Here is a 27,405-nt window from a genome sequence, read left to right as displayed (position 1 = left end):
TTCTCTCCAACTTGGAAACATGACACGCCCCAGTTTGAAAGGGTTAAAGGAATTTTTTAATCTTACAAAAGATCTTTTTTTTAAAACAAACAAAATCAAATTATGGAACATTTTCAGGATACAGATCAGTTAGAAACAATCATTTTTAAAAGAATATTTACAAAGTATACTTACATACATGATCAAAGTCTGTACCGTACAAGACACAGACAATGTAGTGTCTATTTGTGGTGACAGACTGTATCAGTACTTTATTTCTAATCTGTATGATGTGGTCTGCAACACAATCATGAAGCTGAACACTCTGCTGATTATTGCAGGAATAACTATTAAATGTTGCAAACACACGATGTTAACAAAAACACAAAAACATTTAAAAGGATCAAGACTAAGATTGAGCCAAAAAAAACTGCAGCAGCAGCAGCTTTGGAGTTATTCACTCAATGCATAAAAGTACAGAGTAGTATTCTAGTCTTTTTTTTCTCAAACTGATCTGAAAACCTGCCTGCATCCTTTTAATCTACTTATTCATTTATACCTGAAAAACAACTGGCTGGTGTTTTCATTTATCAGCACTTTTTCCATCATTTGCATTTTTTATGATGAACAACATGGACAGAATCAGCAGCATTTTCTCCATCTCTGAATTCCCCCAAACAAAACCACACCGAGCTAAACAGACACATCCCAGAACATCATACATCATGTTTATGTTCACGCTTATCAATCAGGTGAGCCAGCTTCATGCGCTACATCAGTCTTAAGAGGTGAAGAGGTTGTTGAAAGGCATTCTGGGAAGTTAAGTTCTTCAAGTGGGAGTAAGTGAGGAGGGTTAAGGAAGTGTTGGTGCATTACTTTTCACAAATTCTCGACCAATCAAACCTAACCTAGGGATTGACCCTACTTGTCTACCTTTTTATAATATTCCACACAAAGATGGAAAAACCAATGAAACCTGAAACTATATTTAAGCTCCCATGAGGAAGCGTCAGTTGTTTGGCGCCCCTTGTGGTCAGAGCTGTATCTCCTGCCTGTTTTGATGTCCTGCATATGTGAACGAATCACAAATCCAAGTTTGTCTTGAAAAATGTTGAGAAAGAAAAAAGTTTCTGCAGTGATGTTAATCACTTTGTCTACCATGCAGCAGTTTTAAGCATCAAAAATTACAAGAAAGGAAAGTATAAGTCTCAGCCATGGGTCTTGATTGCTTTTGATGGTCACAAAAAGGCTTCAATATTAGTTTTAGTTTCCCTTGTAGCCAGCTATCATCTCCTTAGAGCTTGTATGCGCATGATTCATGTCTAGATATCAATATTGCATCAGACTGCAAAGAATGTTGCTTTTGTTTGCCTTTCATTTTGATGAAATACTTACAGGTAAAAAAAAAATAAAAATTCTAAGATGAAGAATTTGGAAAATTGAATCAACGTCAACACATTATTGTGTTTATCTTTAACAATATTGTCTTCTACTTTGAGTTCCTGAACTTTACTTATCACCTCTTCACAAGACAGTTTGAAAGGATTCAACTGACTCACTCATTTTAGATCACTGTGCTAACTTTTTCACTACAAGATGACAAAAGATACAAAAATAGAAGGCAGTGTAGTGCGAAGTTCCTGTACTGCGTGTCAGTACAGCTGCACCACAGTTTAGAGAGGATATAATGCAAAAGCAAAATGAGGCAACAAATGAGAGTTTCTCTAGGTTTTTGGCTCATTGTATAAAAACTGAATATAGAGGACGACCATTACGTTCTTATTTTTCACAATATTTATGGTGTGGGGGGGTGTGCTTTGTAACATAGTGCTCAAGTGTTGATCTGTATGTATAAATATTTATAGCATGATAATTATATACTCATGTTCAGTTTTAGGTGAAATTAAAACTTGCATAAACCAAAGCACAGGGAGACATTAACACAAGTCTTAGGGTTATCAATGAGTGCTTGTGTCAACTTACAGAGCTTTTTGGCTTTGTGTGCTGATCTGTTTGTGTATACTATAATTTTAACACATCATAATTTTACATTTATGTGTAATTGTTCATAAAACTCAGACTTGCATAAGCAAAAAGCACAGGAAGACGTAAACACAAGCTGAGAAGTTAACAACAATAAGGGCCTGTGTCCACTGACAGATTGTTGTCCCGGCAGCCCCCATGACTTTAACCTAAGGGTGAGTTTCATCTGTGATTACTGAGTTACAAAGTTTTCCTTAAAGTAGTGACTACTGAGTTACTTTTAAAACCCTCTGAGCTTCACATCTGCTTTGATTCAGAATTAAGTTTTAATAAAAACATAAAAAGAATGAACAGGCCTCAGCAGCAGCAGCAGGAGCAGCTCTACAACTAGGAGAAACATATCCTCAGAAAAACAAATCTGGTTTGTTTCTCTGACATGTCTGTTGACTACGTTCAGTTAAAATATTTGCTTCTTGACAACGAGTGGTCTGTGGGCAACAAGTGGCACACATAGGCCTGCCAACTGTTCCTAATTTTCAACTAGCAGTGCTGTGAGCTGTGACACTATTTTTGTTTTGAAAAAGCTGATCTGCATCAATTTTGTAGAGAAATCCAGAGATAAAAACAAGAAAAAAACAACCAAACAAACAAAGATAAAACAGCCTTAATGTTATCTTCAGCGTTAAAACAGACAAAAGAACTAGGTTTCTACAGAGAGCTGCAAAATCACGCTTTGATTATATTTGAGTCAGCTTCACAAACCAAATTGTGACAGTTTTGACATTTGCAGAAATCATTTCTGGACCTTAAAAAACTTGCACAGAGCCCTGAAATTTTCATTAATGTTTAAAAGAAACATAACTTAAATAAGCTGTCATAGGAATTTGAGTTTCGTTGATTAATATTCATGAAACTGGACGAAAACAGAGCAAACATGAAAAGCCACACCCTGCTTCAAACTACTGGTCAGTGCTGTTTTTTTCATTCATTCATGTATTGAACACATTTAAGGGAAGGACTAAAGGGCTAAATATACGTAGCTAACACTCACCTTAAATCAAACATTATCAAACACTACATGTAACCCATACCTAATGATGTAACTACAACTAATAATACTGTTTCTTCTTATCTGTTTATCTTAAATGCTGCTTGTGTTTTATAATTGAGGCACTATAAATAAATCTAATTTCAGTTTTGGTCAGCTTATCGTGTTTGACCCTGAGCTTTGCAGCTGGTCATGACAGTGTGCTGGCTGTTTGTTTGGTGAGAAATGAAGAAGAATGAATATGATCTCCTCAGAATGAAGTGTGGGTGTCGGTGGGGACTGCTGCTTGAAACAGCTTTTCATTTCCATTCAGCACCTTTGCCTTTTTAAAAACCGCTGCGGTCCTCGTTCCAGTCTACTCATGTTAAACACTGACGTATTATTTTGTTTGTGCTGTGAGAGATTCGTCTAATGAATGCCGTTGATGATGTGATTGTGCAGCAGCTCCTGCTCGTGGTTGTGCAGCGTGGGGTTCACCTCCTCGTCCCTCAGCCGAGCGTTCTTCCTGATCTCCTCCAGGGAGTAATCTTTCACCAGGCTGCCGTTCTCGAACACGGTCACCAGCAGATCCTGAAGAGCACAGAGTACACACGGATCAATGGTCAATAACAAAAAGTTAGACTTGACACCATCGTGGACTTTTCAATTCAAGTGGCGTATCAAACAAAGAAACAGGAAAAAAAACTAATATTTACTCTTGACTTGTTTGTATTTTTTTCTTTATCTAAAAGATTTTTCATAAAGTACAAACGCTGAAGATCTACACTTAGAGTAATGGGCTAACTTTAAAACGCAGGCTCCTACCTCCTCAGGCTTGCCTGCGCCTCTCTCTACAGTCTCAAGGAAGCCATCTGAATTTCTCCTCAGTGATAACCGACCTCTCTTTGACCCCTTGGATGGGTCGGTCACCGGCTGCTTGTACACATCCATCTGAAACAACACAAACAAAATTAGCCAAAGACTCCAAGTGGAAAACATCAACTGCTCATAAATATTGTAACCCCCCCTGCAAAGACATGTTTTTATCTGTGTCGTACAGAAATCATCTTTGGACTTCTGATTATTTTTTATAAGGTCTGATTTATTGATGAAGTCAGGGATCTTGCGCTCACCCCCTTGCCGTTATTCTCCACGTAGCTGCACTTGAAGGCACAGCTGAGTGTGTCTCTGTTGAGTTTCTGAAGCAAAGCGCTGCCACAGCCAAAGAAGACGTTCTCAGCACTCCAACCTTCATCACTCAGCTTCTCAAGAATCTATTGAAACAAGCAAAACAAAAAACATACAAGAACATGATTACATTTGACATCCAAGCAGGATCAGAAGCTCTGATCTCTAGCACCTTGTGAATCAGGGTTTGAGTGTAAAGGTAATTGTAAAGTTCATGGGTGTAGGAGAAATAAGACTTTGCCGATAATGTCCGTGTTTAGCTCATCATCATTCTTTATTATTGTCCTCTGCAGCCACCTTTTCAGTCAAAGTTTTTTTTTTTTAGTTTAGTAATATTTAGTAATATAGTATTTAGTAATATTTTCTCACCTCGTCCACTGATCGGAGGTCGATACCATCTCCTTGAATGATCCTCAGGCATGAAGGCAGCACCTTGTATCCCATAGAGTTCAGAGAACAACCAAAACACTCCTCCAAAATCTTGAGGACCTACAAATAAACAATTCAGATTTAGACACATAGCTATCAATCTTATCTTATTAAGCCGAGCAGACTGAAACTTTTACATTGGTCATTTAATACTAAATAATACAACACAGAGACAAAAAGGTGTATTTGATGTTACGTGAGCGTCAGTGACGGTGGGGTCAGTTAAACCCTGTTTCCACCAAGCATTCGGTTTAGCTCAAAAGAGTTTGGAATGGGTTGGATCAGTAAAGCCTGATCCCGTTCGTGTTTTCACAGCCAACTTGTGGTAGGCGGTGTGTAAGTCGGATGCCAATAGCTGTGCCACTTACATAATAGAATGACACTATAGCAGTGCGACACAGAGTAATCACCAAATTAATCCAAGGAAAAAAAAAACGCAATATAGTAAACAAAGAGCAATAACAAACTACATCCAGCAATTTGTCTTCTTTGAGATTTCCTTGTTGCTTTAAGTTTCAAAGCAGAGTCAAGCTCTGTTTTTGAGAAGGCTGTGTGTCCTGAGAAAAAATACAGCTGCTGTCACACGGTAAGGGACAAGTCTTTTGACCAATCAACAGGCTGAAGCGTTGGAAACCCCCTTTTTTGGGGTTCTGAGATTGGTATGTGAGGCACTCTACCGGAAGGGCCCCAAAAAGTGAGGCGGTTTCTTCTCAGTTATTTTGGGATCTGTCCCAGAATTAGTCAGTGGAATCGCCACAAAATGCGTGCTGTATGTACATGAACTAAACTGAACCGCTTGGTGGAAACAGGGCCTAAGAGTCTTGGCATCAAAAACCCAAAACAATAACTTAAAAATGATAAAAAATAAAATACCACTCAGTTATCCGCTCCTGTTCTTTACCTCAATAAGAGTCTCTGCGGGGTCTCCAGAGTCCGGCCTGATGACCAGATACGAGTCCTGGCTGCGCTCCATGACGCGCTCCTTCAGCTTGTTTCCCCAGATGTGTTTACAGGCGTTGAAGATGTCGTAGCTGTCACTGACCACTGACACTGGCCCAAAGGTGAACTGGTCCAACACTCGCTCGAATGCGTCTTTCTCCCGACTCTTCCCCCAGGAGATGATGGTGCTGCGTGAGGCCATGAAACAAAAAAAAGACTATTGATACATTTTCTATCATGTGAAGATACAAGACCTCAAGGTGCCACTTTTCCCTTTAAGTTAACACATAAACTGCACAAGTTGGTATGTGTGTTTGTGAGCTGTGTGTGTCGTCTTTTTATACCTGTGCTCTGCAGCAGGGATGGAGAAGCCAGCCATCGGACAGTTGTAGTACCGCTGAGCCATCAGCAGCCCAGCCACTGTGTCTGTGCTGCAGAAATTAACCAGGTGAGCAGCTCCACCCAAAGCTGCGGACTGCAGAGTAAACAGAGGGAATCATGAGTCACTCTGGAAATACTTCTCTGGGCTCTATTCAAATTCAGACAGAGTTACTAAATCCACAACCACCAGTCTGGTGTTGTTAGCTAAAAAAATCTGTTGGTTTGATGAAAAGCAAAACAAAAATAAATCTGATTCATTCAGAGAGGAATGAGATGAGTTACATCACACTACACAAAACTCTTTATAACCACAGATGGTAGAAAATCATCCCTGGAGTCTTTCCCACTGGGTCAAAGACAACTATTTTGTTTTCCTGTTGCTTAACACTGGCTTGGTGTGGTTTTCTATGTCTTATAGCAGAGAGGATTTTTCCAGTACAGTGATGAAAACAAGAAATTCTGTTAGCAAACATTTCTAAAAACTTTTTCTAATGATTGAAACATTTGGCCTCCTCTGACAGCCTTCAGAGCTGAGCTGAGCTGATAATGAGGCATTCAGTTACCAGTGTGAGGAGCGATTGACAAACATGAGTCACTGCTTCCTATTCAGCCTGATGAATGAGTGTTAAAGATGTGTTTCTTTATGAAACAAAACTCTGATACAAAGTATCCCTCTGGGCTTCAAACTGCTAAAAAATGGCTGTCTTTACACTTCCTACAATGCAGAAGCTGCTGCTGCATTCTTTAAGTGTTTAAAAGCATTGTTTAACCTCACTGCAAAAAGTTAAATCTAAGTAAGTGTTTACATCTTGTTTTAATCAACCTAAAACTGTCTCACTAAAATATCGCACTGAAATGGATCACGCTCTGTACAGTTACATTTTCTGTCAAGCTCACAAACAAACCAAAGTATATCTTGTAACGTGTCACTAAACAACATTTGGACTGTAAACAGGTTATTTGCATAAAGTTAAAGTTCTGTACATTCTGCTTAAAGTGATACTCCGGGATGGAACAAGTTGGGTTCTATCAGAAGGTTTAGGGCAGAATTTACCCCTACAGCAGTGTTTTTGTGCAGCAGAAGCCCAGAGAGCTCGCACCAAACACCCCCTCCCTGCTCCTCTGCCGGGGCCATTTTTTACTTGACCAAAAACACAAATAAACTGACTCCCACCGAAAAAATCTGATATCGGTCTGCATTCACACTTTAGTGTATCAGTCCACGCGCGCACGCAGCGTGCCAGATGTAAACAAACTCAGGTAGTCTGCCAGGATGAAGAGACACGATGAGAACTAGAGCCCTATTTAGCGGTGTTTTTGTGTCAAAGTAATGCGCTGAAAATTCTCTAAATAAAGCGTGAATGCAGACCGATATCAGACTTGTTCGGTGGGAGTCCGTATATTTGTGTTTTTGGTCAAGTAAAATATGGCCCCGTCTGAGTGCAGAGGAAACCGGCAGAGGAGCAGGGAGGGGGTGTTTGGTGCGAGCGCTCTAGGCTTCTGCTGCACAAAAACACTGCTGTAGGGGTAATTTCTGCCCTAAACCTTGTGATAGGACCCAACTTGTTCCATCCCGGAATATCAGTTTAAACTCAAAAAGTCTCACAGCTGAAGTCTTTAAATGAATGGGTTTATCATGCTGTGAAAATGTACTTCATGAACATCAAGGGCTCAAAAAACACAGAGGACACAAGACTTGATTTAGGATATAAAATGGTGCAGAAAAGGAAAAAAATGATGTATGAGAATAGGTTAGAATACAGGATAAGAAGTGTCGTTCTCAGGTCAAAATAGTCCTTAAAATATCTTGAAAAAAGACCCTGATAAAATCCAGATCCTGATCCTGCTATACAAAAAAAATCCTGACATATTTTCTCCACATTGCCCCCTAGTGGAGAGCATTTTTCTCAAGAAAAAAGCAGAGTTTGCTGATGTTTACACAGCACATAACACTGCAGAAAACTGATCACTTATCATCTGGGTTGAAGAGACAGTTGGGGGACAGTTGAGGTTTGATTATATAAGTCTAAAATGATGGAACTAGTATGTTTGACCACACTAAGTGACTGATTTTTACAGAAACCACCAAAAGAAATAGTTAACAAATAGATAATTCATGCGTTACTTTCAGATTTAGTTAATGCATCAATAAGAGCTGCTGGCTATAGGACATTTTCTCCAAACAGATGTGACCCTCTTAGAAAGAAGCTTGGACACCCCTTGCATAAATAATGTTTGGATGTGAACCATAGACTGTATGAAACATGGACGTAGTCTCGCCGACGTCGCCTGTCTATTTCTGAAACTGAAAATGAAGCACATCAGCTATAGCGGCCATATTGGTAGTGGCAAGGGCTTCGCCTACAGCCATAGGGCGCCGGCTGTCATGTGACCCTCAGCTGTGCCTCTTATTGGGGGACCTCGCGATCTTAATATCATCTGAATGGCCGCGTCAGAAAAAAATTCACCCCCCGTACAGTGGGAGCCCGTAGTAAAATTAGTGACTCAGACAGGAGATGTTTTTTGAACCAGGCTGTAAATAGGTTAATTTCTGCTTTAAAAACAGCTTTTTTTGGCTTGGTGTGTATGTGACTTCGGCTACCTCCGGAGCCAGCCTCAAGCGAACACTCGAGAAACTGCAGATTTTAGCACTTCAGCATTGTCTCATATTCTCAGACCGGAGGTAGCTGCTTGATGTGAACGAGTCAAAGAACTTCTCACATCCCTATTTCCATTAAAGCTGGGTGGACATAGGTCTGTTTCTTTAAAGTCACATGACCGATGATATGCACATATGCTTCAAAACAAGAGGTGGTTCAACTTATCACACTATCCCATCAAGTCAAATTTTAAATCAAACTTGTGTTTTGATTTAACAGTAACTGGTTTCATCAACTTATTCAGAGATCACCTGCATGTGTTTGTCACTGTCAGGTGCTCCTGTGTTTGCACATTCAGGGACGTCATAATAATCAGCTGACAGATAAGACACTGACATAAAACAGCGTCATACAGAAGTAGATAGTCTGTACAAATACATGTCAATGTACCAGATGGTGCAGTCTACTGAAAATAAACTTTACACCACAGTAAAATGTCAAGCCACAAAAAGTGTTAGACTCATAAAACAGTGATGCTACCTCCATGCTTGAGGCCTGAAGTTTAACAACTAGTGCCTCTAACTGTAGCTCTGCTACTGCCAAACTCTGGATCTGACTTTCATAAAACCTAGAGAAATCAACCTTTGAGCCTTCTATCAGTTTATACTGCTACTAGCATGTAAAAAAATAATGCAATGTCAGATTGTGCAAAATTTTTCAAAAGAGATATCACAAGAGGAGGGTCAGCTGCAGCCAGGTCTTCTCTGAAATCAGTTTAACGAGTTTCTCTGGGTAGAGGGGATCCAATAATCTTTTCAGGGACATTCATTTACGAGAAAATGAAATGACTTATTTCAAACTTTTACATTCATGTCAACATCAGAGGAATGAGTGAAGAACTCTGACAGCCCTCTTTTCCATGCTCAATTACTATTTGATTTTAAGATAGAAATAAAATGCTCCCACCTCCTGTGAGGAGACTCCCCTGTAGCCAAAGTCATGCAGTTTCTGCTCCAGGCCCTCCAGGCTCCCTGACGTGGCCTTCAGGTGCTTGGCGAGGATCTTCTTGAACTCTCTGGATATGGTGGCTACTGTGATGGGATACCACATCTGGACCAGCATCGTCTAAGGCCAGCAGAAGGAGGGAGGATACAGTCAGGATGGAGTTGAGCAACAGACAAAGAAAGAAAAGCAAAAGAAACAGAATGGATATTAGGTGATGAATTATTTTTAACAGGCTTTTATGTCAGGTCGTCAACCGAGTAAGCAGCAGTTTGTTGCAGTTGTTTCTATTTGTTCTTTCTTTTTTTCATTAGTTTGCTCTGTTCTCGTACTAAACATGTCAGATTTTTCTCTGGCAGTCTCTATAGGCTGTGTTCTCTGTGGATGTGCTGTTGAAGAGAATTATGGACTGTTTTTTATGCTGGAGTTGCAACTGTAACTTGAAAGCTGTTGCTTTTGTTGATGCTATGTTAACTCAGACGGTATCTCTGAAGCCAGGCCGGCTCATCAGTCAAACAGCTATAGATTCCAGCAGAAGTTGGGTTCTTTCAGAGACCTGAGACCTTTGGAGAGGAGGGATAAGCTGTGTCTCTTCTCTCTCATGATGGCCAACATTCTCTGGTCAATAAAATCAATGAGCTACATCAGGATTTTTGCGACCACACTGTCACCAGTAGCTGCGTTTCCATTACGCCTTTTCGCAAAATAAAAGCAATTTATCTGAAGTTTTGATTAAGAACAACTGTGCCTTGCCAGTGTTTCCTTTACAACTAGAAGTGCACACAACTTGAGTAAAATAACCTGTAACATCTGTCTGGATGCTGCACTGATGATGATGATGCTGATTCTTGAACATTAGTGTTTTTATTCACTGGTCAAACTATCGGCCGTAATCACACCAACTCAAAACAGGCAGGAACTAAACAGTGAATGAAAACCATCATCTCCAGATTGCCTGCTCTCTCTCTCTCACACACACACACACACACACACACACCTCCATCTGCACTCTGACCCACTCACATCCTTCCTGTTGCTTTCACAACCCTCTGTCAAAAACACAAATATCTACTATTACACTGGAAATCATCAAATCCGCCCAAATTATCCACATGGATGAGTGACTTAATGAATTTTATTCAACTAGAGAAGATAAAATATTCATTAAGAGGAAATAAGTGCAAATTTCATTTTATATGGGACCCAATTCTAACATACATAGGTGGACTGGATATCTTACCTGACAGCATCTAGTTGGCTCCTCTTGTTAGTGGGACCTGTCTATTCCAGTCCATCCCAACATCTCATCTGTACACCTGTTTCTTCTCCTAAATTTTGGTACCATTTCCAAAATATTTTGTGTACTATTTTTATTAATTTATTTATTTATTTATTACTTTCCTCTACTGTTTGTTGCACTCACTTCAATTGTATTATGTTTTATTACTTGCTTCCTAAGTTGACTATATTGTGGCCTTATTTTTAAATCTATTTATATATATATATATATATATATATATATATATATATATATATATATATATATATATATATATATTGTTATGTTTTTCTTCATTCCCTTGCATTTCGCCCTTACACATTAAAACTACTTGTTTTATAACTTAATTCTTTATTATTTATGTATACTTGGCACACTCAACAGTAAATTTCTCCTTGTATTTGCACATATAAAAAATAAGGTATAGTGTATCCTCACCTGAAAATGCTTTGATATCGTTACTCATGCTAACCCTTGTATGGAGTCATGTGTCCATTTTTTTTTTTGGGTGGGTGGGGGGATGTTCATGTTCCATTTGAAAAGGAAAAAAGTGGAAATATGTATTGTAAGCATCTTGTCATTATGTGCTCATATATTTCCAAATAAGAATTACTCTGGAAAAAAACCCCACAAACATCTGCTCTGAACACAACTAACAGCAGAGCTGTTGCATTATGAACAGCATCCTCCTTTTCATCAAAATCTGAGAGGTTTTTCAAAATTTTGGTGTTTCTGTTACCATTTTTTATTGCGATATTTGGGTTTTTGCACAATTATAGGTGTAATAGAAACGCAGCTATTGACAGCTTTCAGAAGGTCTGGGCAGACTGGGAATGCCCTGGGATCAACTAACATCACTGCTCAAGTTTTAAAAAAATTAGCTAATGTTCTTTCTACTACTACTCATATTTTCTTACTAATTTTGTATTACTGCAACCGTAGACAAACTCTCCCTTGCGGTAAATCTAACATTCATTATTCTGTTTGACAGCTGAAACAAATGTAGCAACCTTTGTCCTTTTTAAGTTAACCAAGTCACTTTTTTAGAAGAGGTAAAAGTTAACTGAGCTCCATGCCAGAAACATGAACAATTCACAGTCAAACTTCTAAAGTTCAGGCAGGGCAAACTTCTTCAGATACCCCTGGATTTACCTCAATGTAGTTGGTGAGCCAGAAGAAGTTGGGATCTGTGTTTTCCACAGTGAAGAGCACGTTTCCTCTCGGTATGATCCTTCCCTCAGGGATGGCTTTGATCCGGACAGGTAGACGACCGTCATGTTTCTGTCACAAGCACGTTCATTTCAGATTAGATGAAACCGACTTCCTCTCTTACCCCGTGAATCCAGACAGAATGAAAATGAAGATGCTTACCTCCAGGACTTTCCTCCAGCCCTCCTCATCAAACACGTTCTGTTTGAAATGCATCTGGTAGAAGAGCTTGGCTTCCTGAATCTTCTCCTCTGTGACCACCTGGCCTTTAGGAAGTTACACAGAGTCAGTACAACTAGAGTCAGAGAGAAAAAGGACTCCGCTAGAAGCTGCCTCTCCTGCACTTCCTGACTGAGTTAGTCTTCTGTTTGTTTCCTCATTTCTCTACTACACCAACCATTTTTAGTTCATGTATCTTGTGTGAAAGTAAGACCTGGCTCCCTCTTGGCTTCTGCCCAAAGATACAGAGACATTTCCAGGAGTTCAAAACTTGTGAGACTCCAGCTCAGGGTAGATTTAACACAAGGCTCTCTTTTCTCAGCACAGATTTAAGTTCTAGGTTTATTTCTTAGATCAGAGGAGAAGATGTCAATGTACCTGTGAGATACTTCTTCAGCAGATACTGGAGGCCGAAGAACACTACTTCACTAAACTGGGAGCCTTTCTTGCGTCTGCATTCAAAGTAGGAGTAGATCTTGCTGATGTTTGGAGGGTACTGTTTGTAGTGTGTAATCTGAAAGACAAGAAGTCAGTTAAGAAAGTGTTAGAGTGTTTAACTGATTACCAGGGCTAATTTCAACATGTCGCAGTAGTAGATTCATCTCTTCATAATCTCTCCACTTCAGGCGGATTTGCACGTGTTTGTGCAGCATGGAATAAAACCCCAGTAAGCACACTCATGATAAGCTGGAAAACCTGAGAACCGTCTCAACGTGATGCTTGTGTGTGTACAGTAAACATGTTTCCTGGATCCATGCGGGGAGGGATGATGACAGCTTAAAGCACAAGTCTCTCTTTGTGCCCCTGAAGCAGAAATTGAATAATCAACAGCAACAACCAGCTTTCAGAGGAATTCAGTCTGCATTCTTCTGCCTCATCCTGGCTTCTACTTTAAGTCCTCGTTCCTCAAACTTCAGAAGTAAAAACACAGTTTTAATTAGTTAGTTAACATTAAAACTGAAACTAAAACCTTTGAGGGGCACTTTTTCAGAGCTACAACTTTATTAACGAGTACCAGTACCGACATGTTTGGAGCTTAATCAATACACGTAATTAATAAATTCTGAGAGTCACTTAGTGCCGTGTTTAGGTGAAGGAGGGGGTCGTTAAAAAGTTGTAAACATCCATTCGGATCAAAAGTAAGAAGCCTAAGGAACAGGTCAGTGTGTCCTGAGGACATACTGGGATAAAATCACTCAGGCTTTACGTGGAGGTAGACACGTGAGGAGGTATCACATGCATTAAGGTCAGGTGTGCACAAACATATAAAATCTTTTATTTAATTTCCTCATAATGAAGGCACTGCTGTCTCTAAATATAGAACAACCCTGACATTAAACAAGGGCCCAATGTAACCTGATCTGACCGCGCCTCCTCATGTTGATAATGGTGTAATAAAGAGATGTGATCTGTTAGTGGTTAGTCAGTTTATAATAATATAACACAGTAACAACAGTGATGTCTCATAATGAAAATCTGATATAACCATTAAGAGCTCGTTGTTTGTTTTCTGTACTGTAAATAGATTTCAGTCAGCAGGTTTTACTTTCTTGGCATAAAACAAGCCACATTCTCCTGACAGGTCCAAAAAAAGTGTTGTTTTCCCAGATATCAAAAGACAAAGCTGTCACTTAGGCCTGTCACGATACCAAATTTTTCTAGACGATAATTTTCCAAAATATTATTGCCGATAAACGATATTATTGTCAATATTATTTTGATTTTTTTCCATTTTTTCATTGGTGTTATTATGATAAATGGGATAATAAAGTGAGTACACCATATCAAAAGCAAGAAACTTTAATTTCTTAAGAGTATTTAACTGTCATTACGGTCAGGATCTTTTAAGTAAAATAAATTTAACAAAAAACATAATAAATTTAACGAACGAGAAAGAGAAAAAAAATACAATGAAAATGAAATGGACTCTCTTTTAGAAAAAAATACACGTCAATGAAAATAATTAATACTAATCAAAAACAATAAAACATAGACCCTGTCTCTAAAGAAAAAAACGAAACTCTGAAAAAAAAAACAACAACAATAAAAACTATAGCCTAAATAAAAGGGAGTTTATACAGTTCCTGAATTGTTTGTAATATGTACTTTTTCCCAGTCAATCCGTACTGTCTGTCAAACATTTTTAACATTTCTGGCTTTCAACCGTATTGAAGGGCTGCATTTCTTTGGCAATGTAGCTGTCTTTGAGCGCCCACCATTTGGCGCTTTTATTTCTATTTACTTTGCAGACCAAAAGCCTCAGTAAGAGCGGATTGTCAAAGAACAAGGCTCTGCTGCACCTCCCCTTCTTCTTCTTCGTTGCCACTATTTTCAAACAAATGCAACATATCAGCTCGTTGGCGTTCATGAGCTCACACTTTGTTCATTCTGATAACAAACGAAATACTCCCACACTGGGACTGTGGCAGGCGGCTTAAGAACCATATCTTTCGTGCCATCACTCATATTAGCGTGTGTTTCCTCCTTACCCCTCAGGACGCTCGCTTCAGCTTTCACCGTGTGTATGCGCGAGCAGCCCCGTCGCAAAAGATGCCAAAGATCGCATTTTTGACAGATGCTCACTCCGCTATAAATCCGCTAAATCCGCTATAAAACCTATGGACCCCGATGTTAGGAAAGGTAGACGTAGTGAGCCATCTTCTCATTCAGCCTCTTTGGTGGAAAGAGAGGAGGAAAACAAACATGCATACACGTGTCAGTTTATCGAGGCCGGCAAACTCACCGAGGACGTTTTTATTTATTGTGCTGTTAATTGATTTATTGATTATCGACAGGCCTACCGTTCACTGGATTTCTTGTTAAGAGGAAAAAATCCTCTTATGTCAAGGAGAACTTATGTCAAGTTTCCTGAAATGAGGATGGTCTGACTCTTTCAAATATTCAAAATTTTGATTTTTTTCTTGTTTTAAAACCAATCTTTTGTATAGCTTAAAAATATATGTGCATTCACCCTTTCAAACTGAGCTGTCATTTTTTCAAGCTGAAGACAGGCAGAGGTTGTTTCTTTGTTCTGACTTTAGACAAATACTTTTCTCTTCTCGTTTGAAGAGTCAGAAACAGGGTGAGAGTTTGGAGTGACATGCAGGAAACAGGCCGGAGGCTGGACTTGAACTGGCGTCACCCTCTGAAGGGCGAACACTACAGGGTGTAACCCAGACTGCCAGGACATCTATGCCCCAGCTGTGCAGTTAAGTTCAGCCTTGTTATACTACAAAAACTGAAAGCCAAGCAAGTGTGTTTGTCTTCTTTTTGGTTGAAAATATATCTTCCTAGTCATAATAAGAGCCAGCTTAACAGATGAGTCCAAAAATAAAGAACAAAAATTATGTATCTTCCATTTGGGTACAAAAAATATCACGTTTAGTTTCTTGAAAATAGGAGAAATGTCTCAATACAAGAAGCTGAACCAGTACATATTCATTCCCCCATTGGACCGATATTTTCTTGAGCAATTCAGGCATGAATTTGAACCTTAAATATCTGAGGTAAAACATTTTTCTGGACTTGCCAGATGAATGTGGCTCATATACAGAAAATATGACATTAAGAGTTATTCAGATTTTGTTTTTGCAGTCCAGTCATGTATGAGCAACTCTCCTCCTCTGTGCCGTCATTCTACGCCACTGCTTGTAATCATCCTGTGATTTATCATTAAAGTCTAATTAAGGTGAGTTGGGCTATCTGTGTGTGTTTGCATATGAAGCTGTAAAGTGAGGTCTGATCACAGGATGTCACTTAGGACACATGTTAATGTTTGATCTCCAGGGCCGTCTACATGTGACAGGATCAACCAGTACATATGTTACAATCAGGTTAAAAAAAATCAAAATGTGGGCAAAGACGTCTCAATCAAAGTAACACTTACATTTGGATCCAGATTTTAATGAGTGTATCCAATGACAGCAGGGGTATCATAACAGGAATTAAATCACCTGATATGAACTGGGGAAGCATTACAAACAAATGGTAATTATGTTGGGGGAACCGCTTCACGCTCAAAGTTCATTCAGGTGAAATCAGACAGAGGTGTGTCTGCTGCGACAACATGAGCAATGTCCAGACTCACTGCAGCAACATCAGGCAACATGTCACAGCTTTAAAAGTTTGATGTTTCAGTACAATTAATACATTAAAAAAATAAAGATAGTTTTACACTTCATCTCATAAAAATCAGAAAGGTGGGAAAGTAGCACTTAATGCACCTCATACTATCTGGAACACAAAGAGAAGTGTTTTATACGTGCATGCAGGGTAAATGTTATGTTATGAAAAAGAAAAGGATTTCTGTTTTCGTGAATATTTTCAAAATAAGGAGACTAAAGTGTGAAAAACACATTCAGTGTGAACATACTCAACAGTAACAGCTCACAAGGGATAGGCATTCCAAGCAAAGATAACATTTTTGTTCGCTGTCAGGCAATTAAAAAAAAAAACTAATTAATTACAGGATTTGTAATTAATTTATCGCATTTAAATCTCATATCTGCTCAAGGTTCCCTTTTTTTTTGTTATTTTTTATTTTCATTTTTCAAACAAAAATCTTACAAATAGTATATCCACATTAGTTTTACAGAATATATGAAACAACAATGAGAAAAAAAAGGAAAAATTAGAATAAAATAAAAAATAACAATAATAAAAAAATAGGACAAAAATAAATATATATAAATATTTATAAATAATGATAAAATAGAGTAACACCCACAACAGGTGGTGGTATATTTGTAATCATTTGATGATCAATATTAAACACGTTTAAACAACTTTGAAAATGACTGGCAGCCAATTAGCTAGTCTTGCTTTAATTTTTATAACGCATTCATTTGGAGTGTAATTAATCAGAGTAATTTACGTGTTAAAGTGACAGCCCTAGGTTTAATTTGATGGCCCCTGCTAACTATTTGCTGATTATAGGAAAAGTCCTTTTTTTTTTTTTTTTTTACAAGTTCCCCTAAGAACTCTGTGACGCTGCAGAAGTGTCTGTTTTTGTGTTTGTTTTTTTTGTCAAGAGATCAAAATTTGCCCATGTTCATGCTCCTCCAAGCATCTTTTTCCTTTTTTTCAGTGTAATTTAACAATCATATTTCTTGGTTCTTCAGATCTTATGTAACTGCAGTTGGATCGTAACTTTGGTTATCAGTCCTTGCGTTTATGCCAGGCACCGCCCCTCGAGTTTCAAAGTACCTGATTCAAAAAGGAACTTGTAGTTTTAAGCAGGGCAGCACTGACTGTCCAAATAGTTAAATCACTGAACTAGAATCAGATATAGAAGTGATGTACTCGGGCACTAATCTCCAATACAACACAAAGGTTCCCTTTAAGTTTAAATCCTAAGCGGTTAAAGTGGACCCTGAACACACCATGTGAGAAACGAGTAAAGGAGTAAGAAGCTGTTGAATGTGAAATACCCACATCGTTTTGGTATAAGCAGGTTGTAAAAAGGACAAATCCAGGATGTAGTGAGGAAATAAGTGGATGTAATGAAGCACGGGGACAAATCAAACCAGTGAATTACTCAGAAACTTCAAAATAAGAGCCAAAGTTCATGGTACTGTGGGTGCACGCAGGATTCAGTGGTTAATTATTACACCAGTTATGTAACAGAGAATTACTGAAGAAAACAAAACTCAGAGCAGAGAATCACTCAGGCCAGGAAACATCATAATCTGCTTCCTCACTGCTGAGTCAGGGGACTGCCAATGACAGGTGGGGGTTAAAGCCTAGAGATGATATCACAATATTCATATTTTTGAGCATTTTCCATCAAAACATTCACTTTCTGTCCACTTGACTCTGCGACTTCAGAGCGCAGATGGCCCAGTGGTCTATAGGTCGTGCTCCATGAGGTTCACCCTCATGAGTGGTCTGGGTTCAAATCCAGCCTGTGGCCTCTTTCCCGCATGTCACTCCCCACTCTCATCCTATTTCCTGCTCTATCCATTGTCCTCCTCTATCTAGTTAAAGGCATTAAAAAGTTAGTGCCTTCATTACAGCCACGCTCTCTGAGGCTGATTTAGCAAAAACAATAAGTTGCCTTTAAGTCAAGATTTATTTAGGATGTCAATTTTCTGCTTGCTTTTTGGTATACAGATACCACAGACTGGAAAAGCTTAGCTGTGCACCAATCAGACTGATCTTTTAAGTCTCAATATCGATACCTGAGCTCTGGTATTTGCACTGATCCAATACTAATAGTGTTTATTTAACATTTCCTATTGCTTGGTACGAAGGATAGAAGTATTATTTTAATTTCATAGACAAGTAAATGTGAAAATGTGGTGAATAAATCTCCAAATACTAACATGCATTACAATTTAACTGATTCCACAGGAGTGGATCAGAGCGGAATGAAACTTGCATGTATTGGAAGTAGGCCTGTCACGATAATCAATAAATCAATTAACCGAACGATAAATAAAAATGTCCTCGGTAAGTTTTCCAGCCTTGATAAACTGACACGTGCATGCATGTTTGTTTTCCTCCTCTCTTTCCACCAGAGAGGCTGAATGAGAGGATGGCTCACTACGTCTATCTTTTCTAACATCGGGGTGCATAGGTTCTATAGCGGATTTAGCGGTTTTATAGTGGAGTGAGCATCTGTCAAAAATGCGATCTTTAGCATCTTTTGCGACAGGGCTGCCCGCGTACACAGAGAGAGAGCTGAAGCGAGCGTCCTGAGGGGTAAGGAGGAAACACACGCTAATATGAGTGATGGCACCAAAGATACGGTTCTTAAGCCGCCTGCCACAGTCCCAGTGTGGGAATATTTTGTTTTTTATCAGAATGAACAAAGTGTTAGCTCATGAACACCAACGAGCTGATATGTCACATTTGTTTGAAAATAGTGGTGACGAAGAAGAAGAAGAGGGAGGTGCAGCGGAGCCTTGTTCTTTGACAATCCGCTCTTACTGAGGCTTTTGGTTGGCAAAGTAAATAGAAATAAAAGCGCCAAATGGTGGGCGCTCAAAGACAGCTACATTGCCAAAGAAATGCAGCCCTTCAATACGGTTGAAAGCCAGAAATGTTAAAAATGTTTGACAGACAGTACGGATTGACTGGGGAAAAGTACATGTTACAAACAATTCAGGAACTGTAGAAACTCCCTTTTATTTAGGCTATAGTTTTTATTGTTGTTGTTTTTTTTTCGGAGTTTTGTTTTTTCTTTAAAGACAGGGTCTATGTTTTATTGTTTTTGATTAGTATTAATTATTTTCATTGACATGTATCTTTTTTTTAAAAAGAAGAGTCCATTTCATTTTCATTGTATTACTGTTTCTTGTTTGTTAAATTTATATTTTTTGTTTAATTTATTTTACTGAAAAGATCCTGACCTTTTAATTACAGTTAAATACGCTTAAGAAATTAAAGTTTCTTGCTTTTGATATGGTGTACTCACTTTATTATCCCATTTATCATAATTACATCAATGAAAAAATGGAAAATGGAATGGGAAAAAAATGGAAAAAATCGAAATAATATTGACAATAATATCGTTTATTGGCAATAATATTTTGGAAAATTATCGTCTAGCAAAAGTTGTTATCATGACAGGCCTAATTGGACGTTTCCCTCTGAGTTGTAGGAGAAATAAGAGTGGAATAGCGCCACACCTCTTAGCCTCCATATTTATCTTCCTTCATGATATTTTAGCTCTGCTTAGCACAAATACTCAAACCTCTGGGTGTTGATTAAAGCAGACAGCATGGATTTGAGTTGCATAGATCTTGCCACCGATATCCGGTCTAGCTTTTTGAGTTGTTATCAGAACCAATACTTGATACCAGGATCCTTGTAAAGCTGCAATAAACTAACTCGTGAAAATCTGGACTGATGAGGTAACAGACACTTCAATCAATGTGATAATTTGTCCGTTATAACCTGTTACACACAGACACAGTTCTACAGGTGAAATAAAGCTGAGGATGTAAATTAATGTGATGGATGTATACAGCCTGGTCTGACACGAGGCGCTCTTCTATTAACGTCATAGATCTTCTGCACCGAGCAGCAAAGGTCACAAATTTAATGAGCAAGACGATTCCTCAAAAATGCTTCCCGGTAATTGAACTCATAGATCACACCGAGCTCATGCGGGGCGTGCTTCTTTTTGTGAACATTAATAATGCCTGGAAATTGATTTGCTGTGATAAATCAGTTGACTCACCATGGGGCAAAGACCCCTGATGATCAAAGCTTCAGTTTAATGCATCACATGTGGTAGGATCAGGGACATTGACAGGTAGGTGAGATGGTGGATCAGGGCTCACATGAATAAATATTTAAAGAGGAGTCACTGAATTTGAAAGTCTGATGCTATAAATATGTCTTCTTGGGGGGGTGGGAGAAAAAAATCGTCACATTGAAGTAATGGATTTTTTGTTTATTGATTTTAAATAGGGCTTTTTGTTCAAAAATTGATTTTTTTTCAAATTTAAATCCTTCATTTTAGTCTTTGTTTAGAAGCTGGGTTTGGAATAGGTTGTCAGATCCCTGCACATTTTTAGGGAAAATACAGCTCCTGACATAGTTTGTAGACATCATCATCATTCAACTTTTTTCATTGGGCCTGGTGTTAGAAAAAGCAGACTAAAAGTCCCAAAAAAACAATGCAATGTAGAGCTGAAACGATTCCTCGAATGATTCGAGGTACTCGATTACAAAAATTACTCGAGTAATTTTCTCCGCCTCGAGGAATCGTTTAATTTTAAAAAAGGATCAAAGATTGGTATTTCAAATAGAGCTGAGGCCATATTAAGAGAGTTTTCAGACCCCTCAAGCTACCTCTTATACAAAATAGCAACTAGCAACAAATCTGGCTTCTTTTCTGGAGTTTGGAGAGGGTCATTCTACGAAACGGGTGCCATTTGGGGCCGCAACATTTGATGAGATGTACAAGGCACAAAAAATGTGTCAAAGTGTGTTTACAAATTTTGGAGCTACCAAAGCAAGTGCTCTTATTGACATGCTGTATCAGAAAATTCTATTTCTTAAAGAGAAAAATTTTCATTTGAAAAATAACTGCTTTTTAACTAAACAGAAATGTATTTTATCCGATTACTCGATTAATCGATGGGATTTTCAGTAGAATACTCGAATATTAAAATATTTGATAGCTGCAGCCCTAATGCAATGCAATTTAGATCAAATCAGCACTCAAAAAAAGCGTAAAAGAATTGAATCAGGAGAAAAGCATATCATCCCAGCTAGGGATGGGTACCAAATTAGGTATTTTCATAGGTACTGACGGATTTCTATCAAAAGTAATGGGTACCGATTCGCATAAAACCAAAAGGTACCATGTTTAGGTACCTAAATGCCTCCTTGTGACTGTGAGGGAGTGGAAGAGTAGGTGATTTTCTATGCTGGACATGAACACAGCACGGCAAGGTTATATATTGAAGAATTAATGTGTTCAATTTGGAAAAAGTTTTATTATTAAACAAATTGATATTTTTTACCACATAAACATAAAAAAGTACCAAATATTGGTACCGTTGAGTACTGGTACCGATTGCCAGGTACTGGGCATTGCCAGGTACCGATTGCCAGGTACTGGGCATCGGTACCGTATCTTTTCAAATGTAAAAGGTACCCATTCCTAATCCCAGCCCTTATGTCTTCAGTGGAAAAAAAAGCTGGTAAGCCGGAAGAAGAAAATTTTGTGATAGGTCATTTTGTTGTTCGGCAAAACTTAGAGAAAAAGAATCACACTGTCTGTAAACCTGGTAACCCCCGTGCAGACTTTCAGATGAGCTCATCACAATGAAGCAAATCAGCTTCTATTATGTGATTATGATGACAGACGCATTGGAGGACTCCCTTGGCTCTGCTGCTGCTTTGGACTTGTTTTCAGGGGTCGTTGGAGCTAATAAAAAGGCCGGATGGCTCATCTAGACCTTTGCCATTTGGCAGCAGTACAAACTTCTGAATGACATCTAACAGTGACATCTGACATTTAACTCAACTCAGCTTTCCCAAGCAGTGGGCGGACTCACAACTGGATTTAAGTTACGCATTGCCTGAACTGAAACTGAAAGCTTAAGACACAATGAAAGGTTGGGCTCTCTGGCGTAGGATTAAACCCCTAAAAACAACAAAGGAGTGTACAACTGGTTGTACATTATAAAACAATGAATCAGCACAACTACTGCTTCAGAATTACACCTTGTTCAGAAAACTGGAGTCAACATATCTAGAGGTCCTGAGATTCAATGTTCACCTTCAGTTTCTCCACTTCAACTCCACACTGTATTATGGCACTCGTCCTTCCCATGCAGTGTGTTTGCTATGACACAGCTCAAAGGGTAAATATTTCCAACACTTTACAGCACGCTGTTTTTGTTGCTAAACCTGATTAGGCCAGTTCAATGTAAAAGTCCAAACCTAAAGACTGAGCCACAGGAATGAGGAAGACAGCCAACAGGGGTGTTGTGAAAACTGAAAAGTTATACTACCTTTGGCACTGGCATAAACATCCATGTATACAGGGTATATGCTAAAATCCTGAGGTTAATTTTAAAACCTTTTTAAGACTTTTTCAAAAACCTTTAAAAAAGTTTTAAGACTTTATCACAACTTTCAGTTGTTGTTGGCATCCACTTTTTAACAATTGTAATTTTTTACAGAATTGATGTAAGCGAAGGAGGAATAAAGCTTGAAAGAACAAATGAAACTAAATGCAGGTTTATCGACACTACCCCAACAAGAAACAGCAGTTATTCAAGGCCAACTTGCTGAAGAAAATGAGAAATTATTTAATCATTTTTAAAATTTAGGACATGAGCCGGAGATAGTGTGATTTGCTTTAATGCTGTATCTAATTTCTCTTTATGAAACTAGAAATGACATTAATTTATAGCTGGTGTTTATACCGCTCACAATCCTTATTGTTGTATTTTATTGTAACTAGAGTCTTTATGTATATATTTTTTTTATATTATTCTTTTTTCTTCTTGTATATTTCTACAGACTCCATCGATTTCTGCTGTTAACACAACAATTTTCCAGTTTGGGATTAATAAAGTATCTCTTTTCTTTTCTATTCTGTTCTATTTTGGAACTTTATCGGCTGAATGTTTAACGTCCCAATCAGGGGACAGTTGCAAGGAGGAAAATAAATATTCATGGATATTTTTTGGGTCAAAGCTTGAATACCTATGAAACTTAATACCTCATAAAACCACAATTAAAGACTTTTTAATACTTTTTAAGGCCCTTAATTTTCCCAAAATTGATTTGTCAACTTTTAATACTTCTTAGGACTCCGCGGACACCCTGGTATAGCGCCGTTTCCATCAAGCAGTCCAGTTTGGATCAGTACGGTTTGGTACGGGTTGGATTGGTTAATCCTGATCCTGTTTGCGTTTCCACAGCCAACCATGCCCCCTTGTGTTAGGTGGCATGTAAGGCGGATGCCGATAGCAGTTACATTATAGCATGACGCCACAACAGCGCAACAGGGGGTAACTTCTTCTTCCAACGAAGAAGAAAAATGTGACACGATAAACAAAGAGCAACGATGGGAGACATTCAGCAGTTCGTCCTCTTCTTGATTGTCATGTAGCTCTTTGTTACAAAGTGCAATCAAGCTTTGTTTCAGAGAAGGGAGATAGAGCCGCTGTTGCACGGTAAGTGATGATTCTTTCCACCAATCAACAGCCAAAGGTGTTGTAGCTCCACCTTCTGGGAATGGATTGGTTTAGTCTTGCACCCCAAAAGAAGGGTCCCAAATAGTGAGACGGCTCATCTCAGTCACTTGGGGATCTATTCCTGGAGTATGCCCCGTTTATACGACAATGTTTCATCTAAAACGCTGAAATGCAGCGAAAAAAAATTTGTTTACACAGAAACGCAGAGGGATTGAATACGCTAAGGTAAGCATGCGAGGCCTGCAGGTGGTGCTATAACTGTCTTCTCCAGAAGGAGCTTCGGGGAGATCTCCACTGAAGTAGAGTTGAGCCGATTATCTGGTGTTTTGGGGAATACTAAGGGGACCTTTACAACAACTGTTTTAGGGTAAAACGCAAAAGTTTTGTTGCGTTTCAGCCTCGTGTTTCCATGGAAACGGCGTTTCAGCTGACCTAAAACGCAAACTTTTGAAAACAGCCTCCAGAGTGGGATTTTTCTGAAACGCTCCCGACACCGTTGCCGTGTAAACAGTAGGCCGGCGTTTTCAGTGGAAACGCTGACGTCACAGTCTGTCTCGCACGCGTGCATACAACAGGACGACAGTACCGTTGTTACGATCCTCGTGAACTACCGTGTGCAGCTCAATCTGCTGTATATGCAGAGTGTCTTTCAACAAAATGTGCATCTTTTGCTCCACTTTTTAACTTAGGATTCCCCAATACACCAGATGACCTGCTCAACTCTACTTCGGTAAAGATCTCCCAAAAGCAGCTTCTGGACAAGACAGTTATAGCAACACCTACAGGCCTGGCATGCTTACTACAGCGTTTTCAGTCCATCAGCGTTTCCGTGTAAACGCAGATTTTTTTCACTACGTTTTTACAGCGTTTTCAGATGAAACGCTGTTGTGTGAACGGGGCCTAAGTAGAAAAGTGGGGCAACAGGTGCACATTTTGTTCAGAGACAGTCAGCAGAATCAGCAGATTGAGCAGCACAAGCACAACACGGTGGTTCCTGACGATCGTAACAACGGTACTGTTGTCCTGTTGTATGTGCTTGCACCAGGTGAAGTGTGACGTCAGCGTTTCCACTGAAAACGCCGGCTTACTGTTTACACGACAACGGTGTCGGCAGCGTTTCAGAAAAATCCCACTCTGGAAGCCGTATTCAAAAGTTTGCGTTTTAGGTTGGCTGAAACGCCGTTTCCATGTAAACTGTAGGCTGAAACGCAACAAAACTTTTGCATTTCACCCTAAAATTGTTGTCGTGTAAATGGCTCCTTAGTCAGCGGAAACAAAGTGGAAACTGGGTTTATGCTAACATTACAGTCAACATGTAAAGCAAGAGGATGCAGTCTCAAGATGCAGTCACAGATATAAGGTCAAAATGTAAAAAAAATAAATAAGTAAATAAGAGCAGAAATGGGTTAGAATGATCAGAATTTTTGGCGATTTGAAATATAAAAAATCAGAGATGCAGGGTGTAGAAATGGGAATGTTGCGTGGGAGCTACTGAAACACACCCCTGCTCGCCACTCCTGCTGGCGAAGCTTCAAAAAAGTGATGGTGGCCTTTGAGGATAAGAAGCTGCTGTGATGCATGATAAGTTTTGGCCTCTTTGTCAAGTTCGTTTTACTAAAAGCATCATCCAAACAAACTCTTTAATGCATAACTCCTCTAGCTTTCCATCTTTTAACCAGTTTATACAAAACTTAAATATTACTAGTTTGTTTGTTCTGTGCAACTCCAGAGTAGTATTTCTCATGTTTGTGTCATTATACCCTTTATCTTAACATACTTTTTGGTATTATTTCCCTTTCTACCAAGTTTGTTCTGTTAAATAAGGCTAATCACTCCGCATTTCACCTTTAATATCATCACTCAGATTCAGCAGGAAACAAAGAAAGAGGTGTTTTTTGTGCATTTGATTTTGGGTCAAAATGTCAGAGGTGACATTGAATTCGGAGAAAACACTTTTTTGTTCTTTTTTAGCATAGAGTTTAATATCATTGCTAATTCATTTTATCAAGAAATAATACAAAAAATTGTACTTAACTCTTACTATGAAAAAAAAAATCCCCTTATTTTTTTATTTAATGCTAGGGATGTTTTGTTTTCTGAACATATTTCAATTACACTTAATTTGTCTAATTCTACTGTAGTATAATAGCTTTGTGTCAGATGAATCAGGCTTTGAATGGTTGTTTTTTTTAAAATATGTCGAAATTTGTTAGGAGGTTAATGTGATGTGTTTAACGATTAATTGTCTTAAAACAGTGAATGATTTGTGTTCACAAACATAATTTGGTGACCTTAAAGACTACAACAACTTTCACCTAGATTTTATCAATATTTTACTGTACAGTGGACTAGTATTAGAACAGTTTTGGTTTTGTTAAAACGAAACTGAAGCTATTCACTCTGAATAAGCGAAAGTACTCATTGATACCATCCTTCTCCCCCGTCCTGACGTGAGGTTTTGTGGATTCAACTTTGTTAAATGTCTGCAGCTGGGTCTCAAAGGACTCTACCTTACATGACCTCAACTCCAGTGTAACTAACTGTAAGGTCAAAAAGACAAGGTTAAACACACATTTCAGCGTGTTCTGTTGCTGCTGCCTCCCTACTTTCGGTTTCTACTACAAGGCAATGAGTAAGCAGAGTCAAAACATTCAGACCTTAAACGCAGCCAGAGGAGCAACTGTAGATGTGACGGTTAACGTGCGAGATAACGTTAGTGGAGGGAATAAGCAGCGAAATGTGTCATTGTCGGGAATAAAATGAAGATACTGATGTGTACACACAATAAAAAGGGGGAAGACTTAAGTGGAAGGACATGGACGGGAACACTCACCTTGTAGGAATCCGTCGCGAGTAGAAAATTAAAATCCTGTGCTGCCATTGTTGTTGTGGATGAATGAAATAACGTTACGCTATATGTCACAGCAGGCTCCGTCTCCCGTTGTCCCAAACAAACAAACACCACTAAACCAGAGCTGGCAGGTGAGGTAAATAAGCCTTCAACGTCGAAGTACAATGATTTTAAACTTATATAAGATCCCCAGTGGACTCTTATTCAGTCGTTTCATCAGAGTGGTGAAATATCTACAGCAGCAGTCACTTTGTACGTTGGGGGTTGTTCCAAAGGGGCGGGTTGGAGTACGCATGGCCACGCGCACGTCCTTACACCGCCTCGTACGTCATGCTGCGTTCACGTACATCCAGGATGTTTTTTTTCTGGGTCAAGAAATTTAAATAAACCCAATGGGTTTATATTCAATCTGTACACGTTGTCCACTTTTAACCTAACATCATTATCCCGTTCACCGCAATAATGATAATAATTATAATGTATTCATTGGTGGACTCAGGTAAATGGGGAACTTGGGTGAAGAGAGACAGCTCAAAGGGGCTGTGACGACTATCTGAAAGCTAGAGTTTGTTTATTTTTAAAGACTCAGTTTCCCATGAGCACCTACGCCCACTGTAACGAGGACGTGACTCTTTCCAAGGTGTTTGTGT

At 38.9% G+C, this 27,405-nt stretch overlaps 1 protein-coding gene across 1 annotated transcript; it reads right to left on the bottom strand.

Annotated features, from left to right (window-relative positions):
* Window positions 1–47: 47 nt before the first annotated feature.
* nampt2 (nicotinamide phosphoribosyltransferase 2) lies at window positions 48–27,024 on the bottom strand. The gene is made up of 11 exons (XM_074678076.1): window positions 26,738–27,024; window positions 12,614–12,749; window positions 12,179–12,282; window positions 11,960–12,088; window positions 9,493–9,651; window positions 5,890–6,020; window positions 5,508–5,733; window positions 4,547–4,666; window positions 4,123–4,263; window positions 3,815–3,940; window positions 48–3,580 (listed from the first exon to the last, which is right to left on the bottom strand). Exons 1-11 carry the CDS (start codon window positions 26,783–26,785, stop codon window positions 3,419–3,421), a joined length of 1,482 nt encoding a protein of 493 aa, XP_074534177.1. The 5' UTR covers window positions 26,786–27,024; the 3' UTR covers window positions 48–3,418.
* Between the last annotated feature and the right edge of the window lie 381 nt (window positions 27,025–27,405).

The sequence above is a fragment of the Halichoeres trimaculatus genome, unplaced genomic scaffold, assembly GCF_033239565.1.
Source record: "Halichoeres trimaculatus isolate MK-OKI-2021-1 unplaced genomic scaffold, fHalTri1.1 fHalTri1_scaffold_1, whole genome shotgun sequence".
Taxonomy (NCBI): Eukaryota; Metazoa; Chordata; class Actinopteri; order Labriformes; family Labridae; genus Halichoeres; species Halichoeres trimaculatus.
Note: the sequence above shows the minus strand (reverse complement) of the source record. Positions and strands in the feature narration are given on the sequence as shown.